Here is a 15,000-nt window from a genome sequence, read left to right on the forward strand (position 1 = left end):
ATTTGATCATAGCTTCCCTCTGCTCACGTCCAAACAGATAAATGTCGAGCTTTGCATGGTTATTGGTTTGAGGGCAATAGTATTTACCAAATGTATATCAGCTAGAGTTATACCTGTACTGCAGCAAGCGTTGCTACTGATATATTGTTTATGATGTTTACGTTTAAATATGTAGCCTTCTCATGGTCAATGGCAATGTGCACATTCATATTGTGCAGTGCACTGCACACAACCTTTGCAAAGGCACACACTCCCTAATTGCACAAACCGTGGTAATCAACAGTATGCACACATCACACACATTATATATAATATATATATATATATATATATATATATATATATATATATATATATATATATATATACAAGCTCATATATATATATGGCTCGATAGTCCACAGCGATCAAGAGACAGAGAAATCCACAGTGACAGGAAGACACTGATGACAACGGCACCGAGTGCCGCGCTACGAGCTTGTCTGAACATTTGTGCAAATCTTTGAATATATATATTTTTAAAGCGAACATTTGTAAATTATTTTGTTCCAGGGACCTCCAGAGGCAAAGATTTGAGTTACAAATGCTCGCTTTAAAAAAATATATATATTCAAAGATTTGCACACATTTTCAAGATTCTTTTAAAATAGCAGATCTACAAGCTTGTATATCTGCTATTGTTTAATAGCCCAAAGAAATCTAAAATGACAGAGATTCGTTACCGGTTTGACTGGGTTAAGTTGAGCAAGACACTGAACCCCTACGTGCTCGATGAACAGGGTGGTTCCTTGCATTGTTGCCTCTGCCCTCAGCGTGTGAATTTGTGTGTGAATGAATGGGTGAATGTAACGCACATTGTAAAGAGCTTTGGATTAAAAAGGCGCTATAGAAACACGGACCATTATGTACTCCTATATACCATGAACAGACTCTATACATACAGTATAAACATCACACATACGTACACACATGCATCACAGACAAATAATTACAAAATATAAAAACTCACTTGTACTCATAGTCTCTTTACCTCACTGGAACCAACATAACAAACATGCTCATGCACAGCAGTTTTCACTGCTCATGCACCCCTGCTTGCTCTGACAGCTCTGATGAGCATCACGCACACGCACGCACGCGCACGCACACACACACACACACACACACACACACACACACACACACACACACACACACACACCGACCAACCAGAGGTAACCCTCTAGGACATGGAAATGAGGCAAACGGAAATGGGGCTCGATAGACCACAGAGATCAAGAGACAGAGAAATCCACAGTGACAGGAAGACACTGATGACAACAACAAAAGAACGTGAGGTCCGTAAGTTTGATGGGCAGACATTGATATGAAAGGAGGAGAAGTGAAGGGCAAAAAAAGGAGCTAGCAAGACGAGAGTAGAGGACAGGACAGGAGAAGAGGAGAGGAGGGGAGAGGAGAGGAGAGGAGAGGAGAGGAGAGGAGAGGAGAGGAGAGGAGAGGAGAGGAGAGGAGAGGAGAGGAGAGGAGAGGAGAGGAGAGGAGAGGAGAGGAGCGGAGCACATCTTTGGCCCCTCCACGGTGCTGATGGGCTCCATTAGGGCTGTAATGAGGAGAGTTATGGCAGGGCTGTTGCCTGGGGTTTGGAGACAGAGGAGAAGAGACGCCCTGAGCTGCTCAGTGCAGCAGAAATGCTCACAAAGTGCCTGGAGAAGTGAGACGTGCAGTGCATCGCTCCAGCACAGGGAGAAGACAATACAGAGGTTTATATTATTCCCCCCTTGCATCCTACTGTAGCTATTCTCAGCCTTGTTCATTCCAAGGCCACGGACACCCATTTCCTTTTTTATCTCTGGGACCCCTCAAATGGACCTGTGACGGTCCAATTGGTTCCATTTGTACAGCCTCTATGGATGGATTTGTTTCCTATCAATCGTTTAGCTGGGAGCCCCCTCCAGGACCCCTGAGGGTACCCAGACTCCACAAGAACCACTGCTCTACTGTATGTATACACACTAATCATGCTGAATATAGGAGGGTGAATACAGGTCTGTGAGAGAAATGAATGTGAGGAAAATTCACTCACTCACTCACGCACGCACGCACGCACGGGGCGCGCACACACACACACACACACACACACCGAAAAATCTAATTTCAATCGGAGAGTATCAAAGGGTCTCAAAGATCTTAATTACACAATATTCCCACTCGCCTCTGTTGCTCCTACCTCCCCCTCACGTCTCTCTTATGTTATTATATGTTATTAGGTGCAAGCACTAAGCTAATAAAGTCAATCATGATAAATTTAAACCTCACTCTCCAGCTGTACTGCTTCTCTTAAAGGCGTGCTTGGAGAGAGTGAAATAATCCAATAAAATACACTGTGTGCCAAGTTTACACACAAACATCCATGTGGTGTGTATTATATGCCAGGGACAGGCAAGGGATCCCTTTTCTTTTTTAATAATTTGACAAAGGATGAGAAATGATGTGGTGATGTTGATCTAATAGAGGGGGAAATCTTTGTCATTCTGTATAGATTTTTAAAATGAACCCCCCCACCCCCACCCCAGACACACACACACGAGACCACCAAATATCTCAATGAGGAGTGTGTCCATGTCAAACTAAGACATGCTAGAGATAAACCAGTAAGTGGATCAATAGCTCATCACTTTAACACCAGGACATAAAATGAAAGGTCAAAGGTCATTTTTAAAGTCCGGCACTCGTCAATAAGAAGGTCTCTGATTGGCCAAATTATCATTATTCATGCCATTAGTAATACAGTATGCTAGTGATCATGTTGATTGTTTACAAATAAGTCAATACCTGCATGGCAAGGTTTAGTGTCCGACTCGTAAACTAACAGAATCTGTGTGACATTGTAAGTGTGGAGTTAGGTGCTGATGAAGAAAACCAACTTGCTGGGTCAACTTAAAAAGTTGAACTTTTTTCTTTTATAATACACATATTGTCAATCATTTTAATATTGAGAAAATACGGCTTTGCCTTTAGGGCATATGAGATTTCCTGAAGCCTATGCTTTTGAGTGCTACTGAAGTGCTCTCTTGGCACTTACTCAATTACTTTGATGGCAGCATTCTAAAATAAGTCAGAAACAGAGAGGGTTGGGGAAAAAGAGGACGGGACTCTAAATGGTAAATGAAATGGTAAATGGTGCATTTATAGCGCCTTTACCCAAAGCGATTTACAATGTGCATAACATTCACCCATTCACACATACATTCACACACAGAGGGCAGAGGCAACCATGCAAAGGCACCAACCTGCGGGAACGGTTTGGTGTTACGTGTCTTACCCCAGTGGTTCTCAACCTGAGGGTCGGGACCCCCAGGGGGGGTCCCCACATTATTTAGGGGGGGTCCCCAAATAATGACAGTAAAGTGACAATTTAAGGACTTTTAAGACCTTTTTAATACCTAAAAATAAACAAAATATTTAAAAAAAACATTAAATGGAAAAAAGACCATTACTGCACCAAAGTAATCAACAAACTATACTATAAAAATGGTCAAACAATGGGCAAATTGTCAAATAATATAAGAAAGAGGCAAACGTTGCGAAGCGTTGTAAGCGTTGTGAGCTTGTTGTCAGCTTGTAGATCAGCTGTTTTCACAATATGTGTCTGTGGAACCGAGTCAAACTAATTGTAATGCCTCAACTCCTACAATTCCAAGTGCTTGTCAGGGTGGGGGGGGGTCCCCAGTTTAAATATGATTATTTTGGGGGGTCGCGGCCTGAAAAGGCAGTGATTTGAGGTTGTTAAGTCATGATGAGAGTGATGTGCTGGACACCCAGGATCACCTCCGGTCTCCAGAATGGCGGGCGGAAGTATCGCGAGACGAGATTTAAAACGTGATTTCAGTAAAACAGATCTGTACACAACAATGGCGCCGCCCATGTAGCAATAGCATAGCAGTGACATCAGACGGACCACACACTACAGATATATACAAGAAAAACGTTTTTCGAGCGACGGAAATAAGCGGATTTAGCCAAGATCTAAAGACGGCCGTTCTGAGCTGCGGTTTGGGGGGTCCCCAAAATGGAGAACTTAATTCGCTCGTTATGAACTGGGGGTCCAGGATCACTCTCATCATGACTTAACAACCTCAAATCAAGGTAGGAAAATTCTCCTTTAACCTGTGGGACATGCCAGATGATCAAACGCTCCTCATCTATGCCTCATGTTGTAAAGTTTATCCCGTTAAAAAGTACTCTCATTCCTGCCTTCGACTGTGAGAAACCTTATACCTGACAACTCATACAATGACATTTGAAGTCTGAACTGGGAAAGAAAGCGCTTTTGTGATTGTGTAGCGTGGGAGGGCGTGCATGTGTGTGTGTGTGTGTGTGTGTGTGTGTGTGCGTGCGTGCGTGCGTGCGTGCGTGCGTGCGTGCGTGCGTGCGTGCGTGCGTGCGTGCGTGCGTGCGTGCGTGCGTGCGTGCGTGCGTGCGTGCGTCCGTGTGAGTGTGTGTGTGTGTGTGTGTGTGTGTGTGTGTGTGTGTGTGTGTGTGTGTGTGTATGTGTGTGTGTGTGTGTGGTGTGTGTGTGTGTGTGTTCCCACACACGCGTAAGTGCATAAATGTGTGTGTGCGTGTGTGTTTGTGTGCGTGATTGCATAAGCACATTTTCTATTAGGCTATTGTCCCAGCAGACTCCTTGTGAGACATTCCCCATAGGCCAAAATTAACACACATGCCCAGACTCTCTGGGGGGCACCCTCTGCCCCTTAGGCCTGAACTCTCTAGGGATCCCTGTTTCAGCTATACTGTACCTCAATTATTTTGTATAAACCAAACATCCAGCCTTGGAGACCAAACAAATTTAGCTTTCATTAGAAAGAAATAGAAAAAATAACCTGTGTTTCAATTGATCAATGTAGTTTTTATTGTCACAAGCTGTTGTTAATACTTTTCATTTGTTAAATATTTATAGAATTCACAGACAGACTACATTCAACCTGGCGTCACTATTTTGGGCATGTCATTTCTTTCTTTTTTTTTCTTCAAAAATAGCTAAAATGGCATATCTGTGATGTGTTTTTTAATCACAACACTGTTATACAACGAAGTATACAGCATTTATTAATGAAAAAAAAAAAAAAAATGAAAAATGGAGTTACAAGGTTTCTGCCCAACAGCAAAATGTAAATGCCATTGACAGTGTGCCGGATGGTTATAAGCAGCTCTCTGCTCTTCCATTCCTTTATCTCTTTTCACTAGTTTTACATAAGCTGTCATCTCTACCCCTTCTAAGGTTGTGGTCATAGGTTTGGCCTTTTCCCTTCACAATGCTTTAAATCTGGTCACTAAATTGATTACCACTCTCACTGCTCTCTGTCCTTTCCTCCTTTTTTTTTTTTCCTCCTTTTGCTTCTGTCACACTCTTAACCTGGAGACGTAACCTCACATCTCCAGGCTTTCCACCACAGAGGAAAGCCTGGCATTCATTCTAAAACTGAACCGTGTGGACATACGAACCAATTATACCAAAATAAACGAAATGATTAACCCAAACTAAACACATTTTAAACTAGGGGAATCATATTTCAGGTGCACGGCACCGGAGGTTCCGGTCGTGTGTTCCGGCCGAATGATGACGCAAAGTTATTTCTGCTCCAGACCGGATCAGAAACCCGGAAATGGTATTGATCCCAGGCTAATCTCATATAGACATTGTTGCTCACGTGTCAGCAAAATGCTGGTGTGGCATGCTCCGCAGAGTAACATCTGCAAACAGGAGATATACCCTTAGAAGTCAACCTCTACAAACATATTCCAAAGCGCGCACACACACACACACACACACACACACACACACACACACACACACACACACACACACACACACACACACACACACACACACACAAACTTACATGCACTCCCTCCCCTTTCCTCTGTATTTCTACCCCATCTGAATGTGTTTACTGGGTCAACGTGCCCAGATGGGCTCCCAAAAACACTCCTTAGACACAAGCTATCCATATCAAGACAGCCAGAAGGGCCATCTACCATTCATACACACACACACACACACACACACACACACACACACACACACACACACACACACACACACACACACACACACACACACACACACACACACACACACACACACGTGCGCGCAGGGCTGTTTCTGGATGACTACCTGTTATACATCAGGGAGGTTCAACAACTTCGATTGGCCCAGAGACATGCACATATAGTACAAAGTAAAATGTACAAAGCAAAGATTTCTTCTACTCTCACTGCTCCTCCAGAATGTTGCAGTGTATGGCTAAGCCATTTAGGAATGCTGTCATTATCAATTATTACAAAGTAACAAAGAAAAAACAAACTGATGTTTAGATTTACTGTAGCTCATAAAAATATCTAGAAAATTACTGATCTGATTCTGATCTATGAAGTGGGGACAAATTAATGTTAACTTTCTTCTTGGTTCTGCTCTCAGCTCTTTCTCTCTGAGAGTACAGTCATCAGAGAAAAGTGCAGCTGGCTGTGACCAGCGCCACGGCTCACACCTGGCAAACAGACCCCGGCTAGGAATGGCTTCTGGGTTAGGGGGCCTAGGGATGCTTCCTAACGTAACGTTGTAACGGTTTAGCAGATCGCTACAACGTCACTCCCTGTGGTTGGAATAAAGCAAGCGGACCGACGATGCAGGAAGCATGAAGCACTAATGTAAAAAATAATGTTTAAAAAAAGCCCTCACAGGGCTCAAGTCTTCTTCTCATGGCACGCCTGACTTGTTTTTGTTTTTGTAATACATTACAGTATGTTGATACATTAGGCGGGGAAATGCTCATCGTGATGTGAGTCAGCAGACTGATGATGCATGATGCAGTAAGCACTGAATCCTGATTTATACACTGTCGTACGATGGAGTATACATTAGGCATGAGGGGGAAATGCTCATCATGATGTGGATAAGAATAGATGTCAAAAGCATGGGGAGTGGGCACAGCAGCATGTGCAATGGTAATCAGAATGCTCCAGAGAATAGAGAGTGTCAGGCATGTTGTTCTACATGAGCAGGTGAAACGAAATGGACCACATCAATTAATTGTATGGAAACCAGACGTGTTACAGTGCCAATGCATACAAAAAACACAGAAATTAAATGTATGTTAATAATATTCACTTATTCAAACATAGCAAATCGGCGAGAGTATGGTCAAAAAGAAAATCATTCATGAAAAATATGTATACTGTAGCATTCAGAAAATAGTTGATCCACCAGTTCCCCTGCCTCATTTAACTTCGTACACAGCAAAATCCAGAGTGTTCATTTAAAAATACACTCTGGATTTGACAGTGTTGTAATCATTATTAATGCTGATGAAGGCGGTAATCACCTGCCAGCTATGATTGAATTATATCACATCAGCAAATGAGTTTTCTCATCATGGAAACAAAATGTGGCTTGGGGTGACTTTGGAATACCTAGTCTATCGTTAGAAGACAATAGGGCTGTGATCCAATGACCTCCAGGGACCAGAGAACCATCATATGAACCTGGAAGGACTGAACAAAGACTGTAATGACAGACCAATGACAAGTAGAGACAACAGGACTGCTACGCATACGCAGCCATGTCATGGCAAGTGACGTGTGTGTGCGTGTTAGCCTGCGTGCGTGCGTGCTTGTTTAAGTGTACAGTGTTAAGTGTTAGAAAGAGAATGAAAAAACTACCGATTAAGACAGAGAGAAAGGTTGAGAATGACATAATAGTAACATAACAACTGTAAACAAAAGGGAAAAGCGTATTAGAGGTCAGACATGAACGCACACACACACACACACACACACACACACACACACACACACACACACACACACACACACACACACACACACACACACACACACACACACACACACAGTACACACACATGGCAGTGATGTAGAAGGATTGATGACCAATAGAGGCCATTCATCTGACATCTTAGCCCAGTTAGCAGCAGGGCTCTGTAAAGATGGTCCACCACTTAACGATATATCTTCAAAACTACTGGCTGGATTACCATGGAATTTGCTCCCCAACAACTTAGGCCAAATTTCCACTTGGTGTGACGCCCCTGCCCCTCTGCCACACTGTTGGCTAGCCAGTCTTCAGTGATTGGCATGAGTGGTGCAGGCCAGGCAGTCAGGCTAACTGCTTACACCTGAGTTTATGGGTTTTTGGGAAGTATAGTATACTTCCCCAAACCCTTAAACTCAGGTCCTCCTTATATTATATATCATTGAAACCTCTCACTCTCTCGTTTGGGGCCTAATCCCTTTTGTCAAGCTTGAATTGCGCCTTTTTGTACAACACTCTCACAGAGCACATTCCATACATCCACACACTACAGACATGACTGACCACAGACTTAAACACAGTAAGATATAACAAATTAAAAGTGTTAACAATAGTTTGGGACAAAAACATTACTTCATTTAATCCATTGTAAAACATTTTCCTGAAAACGAACGGTTTTGGACTTACAAGGTTTCCATTGTACAGTGGCGATATGTACAGTACAATACAAATCGTATCGTATCGAGTACAGTACATACACAGCAGAGTGAGTGTAAAAATGGACACATGGCTAAGTGCATCTGCCAGTGCAACCTGAGACTTAATGTGCATACATTTAAACTAAGGTCAGAACTACTTCAGTAATGGTCTAATGTAATTCCTTTAATATGAATCACATGGCTGAGGCACAAGTCAGCCAGACAAGGTCAGAAATGAAAGACCAGTGCAAAATCCAAGCCTGGGGTCCAGTGTGGGGTTGCACCACCAGAACCTAAGTTCTGTCCTAAGTTAGGGTGTAAAGTCCTTACTAGAGGCTTAGTAATTACAAGATAGTTTGTAACTAGTACGTTACTAAATTATGTTGCTCCACGACTGTTTATGGCATAACTTAGTGTGAGGTGGTGCAACTGGCTGCAGGTGACTAGCCTATCCATAACCTATTACTAGAGAGAGAGAGAGAGAGAGAGAGAGCGAGAGAGAGAGAGAGAGAGAGAGAGAGAGAGAGAGAGAGAGAGAGAGAGAGAGAGAGAGAGAGAGAGAGAGAGAAAGAAGGACGAATGAGCATTTCAAAGACGAAACAGCGGATGAAGCAGGATGGAGGAGACAGGAGTGACAGAGCAAGGGACAGCATAGGAGACAAGAGAGATGCAACAATGTTGAGAGTTTGCATCAATTTTCTGATCTGAAAACAAGCGGCCACCATACTTTCTATAGCCGACTGGTCATGCTTGTCACATTCTTGTGTGTGTGGGTGGGCGTGGGGAAAGGAGGATGTCTATGTCCATACATTTGCACTATGCATGTTCATTCTCTTCATATGAGTATGCTTGATGATGGCGCTTAAGGGGGTTAATGGCGTATAGATGGTTGAATTCATAAGAGTGATTTATAATCTATGGCTGAGGAGCTCAAGGCCATAAAACTAGTGGAGATTTAATCCTAATCCAGTGGGTAAAACAGGCCAGGCATGTCACAGCTCTGAATTCAGGGCTACAGTGCTAGAAGCAGTGAAACTGCGTGCAGAGAAGGCATAAAATAAAATGTCAGACATAATTCATAATTCAATAAGTTGTGGGCATACTTCTGTTTGGGCCCCCGTCATGACGGGAGTAGGAACATGTTTTAATGAGGCTGTGTCTGGCGGTTGGGAGTAAATCTCGCCAACAAGGGAAGAGAAAGAAAAAGTTGAAGCACCCATAAATACAGTTTTGTGAGGGAAAAGGGAAGCCCTTGGGCTTGGGCTTACTTCAAGTCAGACAAGGATATAGTTAAAATGCCTTCATTGTTTAGGACATAATGTAATGCCCTAAACAATAAAGATTTTTTTTACTGAAGTAAGCCCAAGGGCTTCCCTTTTCTCTAGTCTAGAACATATTCGTGAGCACCTTGCATTCACCTGGACTGACTGGAGTTTACCACCTCAAGCCAAGAGCACCTGGTATCTTTTGTTCTGAATGATTTTGTGTTGCTTTTCATGATTCACCATTTTGATAACTTGGAAGGTTACTTCAGCATAGTAGCCCATTATTTGTTTACGGTTTTGATATTGTCCGGGATGAGAAGCAACACACCGTTAATATTCTGGACAAAAAACATTAATTTACGAAAACTCCATGAATAAAGCGCAGAGTGTCAAAAACTTTCTGCTGACCATGGAAAAATGACAGAGAGCACTAGAAAGGAACACTAGAAAGGAGCAGTCCTTGGAGCGCATATCTCTGTCAGGCTGGGTGGCCTATACACAGGGCTGTGTAATAGTGGGCCAGGACCCGACGGCAGGACCCGGAGGATGCCCCCTATGGGCAGATGTGAAAGCGCTTTTGGAGGTGCACTCTATATCACATAAAATAACGTGATTCCAATTTGGGGTTGATTGGATCATGTTATAAGCCTTTTTTTTTATATGCCCCTCCCACTAATTTTGGAAGCCAATTACAGGCAGACAGTATGGAATATCAAAAAGCTGTTTGATTGTCATTGTCACATGACTCCCGAGATCATGTGTACCAAATGTGGCGAAGATTGATTTAAAAAACATCATGTATCTGCAACAAACAAACACTGACATTTGTAACATTTGTGGCACCCCATATAAGTCATTCAATAGATTCCTTGGGGTCCAAGGAATCACTTTAAAGGTAAAGTAGGCTGGTATTGGTCAAACAGTTTGAGAATTAGCTGAGGAGTAACACGCACACGCACACACACACACACACACACACACACACACACACACACACACACACACACACACACACACACACACAATATGCCTGCAATAGCAGATGTAACCACTTTTGTCCCTATTCTAGGGTGCATTCGGTGAAAATAGCAGATCTACAACCTCACTGAACAGCTATAACTTCCGCAAAGATATTTAGTTTCGAGGGGAAAAAGGAGTGGACCTACTGTAGTATCCCTTGGGGACTCCGGTCAATAACGTACTGTATATAGCCTGGGGTTTAAGTGCTTAAGCCACACTAACACCATGGACATCTAGCTTTCATGAGCAAGTCAATGTGGCTAGCACGTGAGCCTGTGTGTTTACGTTTAGCTGTGTACTGTTGTTCAAAAAAATTTGTTTCTATTTCAATAATCCCAAATTGGGATGATATGTAGCTGAGTGGTTATGGTGCATACAGTAGATCATGAGCGCAATGCCCTGATCAGCCAGTCCCCGGTTTGATTCCCAGCCGGCCGGATCATTTGCCAAATGTCATTCCCCTCCCATCTTGTCACTGTCCAATAAAGGCTTCACCCCCCCCCCCCCCCCCACCACCACCATTTTCCCTTTTCCCTCTAAATTATCCTCACTTGAACCTTCCTGCCACTGTCTAGTGCGTCTCTTGGCAGACTACAACCATAGGCAGTGCAGATGTGCACAGAAGCTTCTCAGTGGTAAGCTGGTTGTTAGAGCTATAAACCTCCATGTTCAAAGCCCCATCAGCAATCCTGTTTTCCTTGCCTCAATTAGAACTGACTCTAAAACAACCCTAGAAGACAACCTTTTCGCACTTTGGATATTGTATTTTGTCAGGGAAGCGAGTCATTTTGGTGTCATAGAATATCTAAATGTATACCAGACATTCAATCAGTCATTATGGCAATTGTTCCTCAACACGCTAAAGTAAAATGCGATAACATAACATCACCATGAAAGCTGCCACGACTGAAGCGTCTTTTGGCTTGAAAAATAGGAGGAGAAGTCATGGTTTAAGTAGACATATAAACCAACAAATGACAACTTTAACCCCACTGATCTCGGATGCATATTAACAGTAACAACAGCTGTATTCTCATCAACATTTTGAGGGACCTCAGTTTCCCCACACAAAATATGTCACTTATTTCTCACACTCTTTCTCTTTGTCTCACTTTCGTCCCGCCATTCCTTCACTCCCATCAATCATCCTTCAAGTCTTGCACTTACGAGATGAACACTGATGATTCACGTTAGAAAAATAATGATATGTGCAAAGTGGTCACACATAGGTTATGATGATGTCCTTTACAATAAAAAATAAAAACGTTGAGCCCCACACCTCAGTAAACCCTCTATGCTGTATCACATATTATTATTTCCCACCTAGCCCATTATCATCATCCCCAGAGATGGTGATAGGCTAGGTGGGAAATACTAATTGTCATGTTGAACATCAATGGAACACATACATGCAAGCACATAGCCTTGCCTACAGATGTGCACGCATGCATGAACACAGGCAAGTATAGCTACACTCAGATCTGTGTGTATGAGTTGTGAAATGTTGCTTAATAATACCCAGAGAGTCAGAGACACCTCAGCCTTCAGTCCCAAAGATCTTTTTATGTCATCCTTTTAGCCCAAGTGTTACTGTAGCCTACTTCCATGCTGTTTACATCTTTACTAATAAAGTATTCAATCAATCAATAAAACAAGTCAAAGTGAGCTACATTTAGGATTAAGTAGCTAGTCTAAAAACAAGTGAGACTTTATTCTTTCCTTTTGTTATATAGTCAGGCAACTTTAAAATCTACCAAACATGTAGTCTACAAATTGTGCAAACTGTAGAATATTATCAAAATTCGAATTAGTAGGTTAAATATCAAATCATATTCAACATGTAGCCAATCAGTCTTTTATGTTTTTTTTGTATTTAGTAATTTTATTCTACATGATGTAGCATGCATTGATAAGTGAAGTCAAATCTAATATAATATAGGCCTACCTCTGAAGAGCAGGGTGATCCAAATATAGAATCCAACTGGACCGAGTCCCCAAAACTTCGGACACCGCATCCTGGCACCGTTCACCCGGACTCCAGCTCCCTCAGTGTGGGATAGAGAGGCTTGGCTGTGGTGTGAACATTTGTCTGTAAAAAGGAGGAGGGGAGAGAGAGGCGTATGATGATACAGACAGAATGAGTGAGGAGTAGTTAAGATGTGCGCGTTCACGCTTAAACAGTCCCCTTAAGCAAATCGCCCAGTACCAGTGAAGCACGCAAAACAACAGGCATGTGCCCACAGTGCCTGCTACAACAACGCATAATAGTTATAGAATAAACGTAGCCTATTGAAAGTCGCGATTTGAAGTGGGATTCGAGACTTTAATATCACCAGTGGTCCGGGGACCACCAGTGGTCCTTGAGGGGGTTCCAGGTGGTCCCCAGCTAAATGATGGAGAGTTGGTGTCAGGATCTGCGTTCTGTCTTGTTTTTGAAGTGTTTTTGAAGTGTTTCTGGTACCTTATACTGTTGTATCGTTCCTATTGTTTCCTGTTCTCCTTGTAGTTTTATTTTGTAGTGATGTCCTAGTGTTTTCCTGTCTGCCCTAGTTAGCCTACTGTTTCATGTCCTGTCTCACCTCTGTGATTATTAGTTATCTCCACCTGTGTCCTTAGTCGGAGTCCCTTAACCAATTGTGTCTTAATTTTCTGTTGAGTTCACCTTGTCCTGTTATCCTCATGTGTATTTAATCCCTGTGTTTGAACGTGTTCTTTGTTGGATTAATATTGTAAACTGTGTTCTTCTGTGATGTCCTGCAATTCAATGTTTCGCTATTAAACCCCCTGTAAAGTCGGATTTTGTCTTGAGTATGCATTTGGGTCCTAAACCGTCAGTCCTGACAGTTGGTGACCAAATGGACCCTTATTAGATCTTTAACTCTTGAGAGCATAAAATGAGTTTATTTTATAAATTATTTTAATGAGATTATTGAGAGCGTAAAATGAAACCAAATGGACCCGTAGCCTAAGGGATGTTAAACATCTGCATTACCTAAATACAGAATTATTATTTTGATCATTGTTTGCCTGTTATCTCTCCTATGGTAGGCCTACCACACCAACACAGCATGTAGCCTAATTGTGGACAAAATATCCAACGATAACAAAATATTCTAAGTTTTGGGTCTGGGAGTCTAAATCTCATCAAACGGTGATCCGTGGCTCAAATGCCGAATAAATAATGGACTTCTATATGAAAATGGTTGAAAACCACTTCCCTGAGCGAATAGCCTAATACCATTGGGGAGCGCACAGCAACAGGCATGTGTGCAGTGCCTGCTATACAACACTTAATAATTATAGAATAAACGTAGCCTATTGAAAGTCGCGATTTGAAGTGGGATTCCAGACTTGAATGTCGTATACTTGCAGTGGTGGAAAAAAGTACAAAACAAATGACTTAAGTAAAAAGGAAAATGCATGTTTCTAAAAACAACTATGCACAAAATAGCATCCCCTCGTGCAGTCGCACTAATGAACAAACATCTTGCCTGCACCAGTGGAAAGTCTATGTATCCTGCACCTATCCTGCACCTGCACTCCGGCCTACTTTTCTTGGACTTAAAGGCCTACGTGCAATATCCAAATACAGTGCAGGGCAACATATTCTGTATAGATTCTCTAAATAAGCTTGCAAAACAGTCAGGATGATCCTGCACTTGTGGTAATGCCTGGCTCATCAGAAAGTAGCATTATTGTCTTGGGTGAGTAGAGGTCGGCAGTCGGCACTCGGCAGAGGAGATAGCCTACCAAATAAATAAATAAATAGTCCACATACTGAGATCAATGCAAAAATGTTGTCTTTAATTTAGGACATCTGTGCTGTCAAACGGCTGCTTAAGTGCAAAAAAATAATAAATAAAGTAAATTTAAAAAGCAGCAAACGTAGCATAGCTTTATAGGCTAGGCCTATACAATTCTTCACTTGAGCACCGTTTGACACGTCTTAAAATAAATACATTTAATCACCATGGAGTGTACTGTTTTTGGCTGACTTTCTACCCGTGGTTTGCGAGTCCTGCTGTCCTCCTATTCCACTTCCACAGGGCCTGAAACACAGGGGTGCAAGACACAGATTTAACATCCATCAGTAAATTGTAGTGAATTTGGTCATCGGTCATCATCAATATATTTTCCCGTGCTTCTTATTTCTGTGCAAGCCTGACTCAAATGACCTATTTAT

At 42.3% G+C, this 15,000-nt stretch overlaps 1 protein-coding gene across 1 annotated transcript in view; it reads right to left on the bottom strand.

The window, feature by feature from the left end:
• The window catches only part of chrna8 (cholinergic receptor, nicotinic, alpha 8), a gene marked incomplete at both ends in the record, with an annotated part of 44,605 nt that extends 31,773 nt beyond the window's left edge, over positions 1 to 12,832 (bottom strand). Inside the window, one exon of the mRNA XM_080415523.1 lies at positions 12,763 to 12,832. Within this exon, the coding sequence (XP_080271649.1) occupies positions 12,763 to 12,832 (70 nt within the window). The remainder of the gene's footprint in view (positions 1 to 12,762) is intronic.
• Between the last annotated feature and the right edge of the window lie 2,168 nt (positions 12,833 to 15,000).

This window comes from Gymnoscopelus braueri, assembly GCF_963280865.1.
Source record: "Gymnoscopelus braueri genome assembly, chromosome: 20".
In the NCBI taxonomy this organism is placed as follows: domain Eukaryota; kingdom Metazoa; phylum Chordata; class Actinopteri; order Myctophiformes; family Myctophidae; genus Gymnoscopelus; species Gymnoscopelus braueri.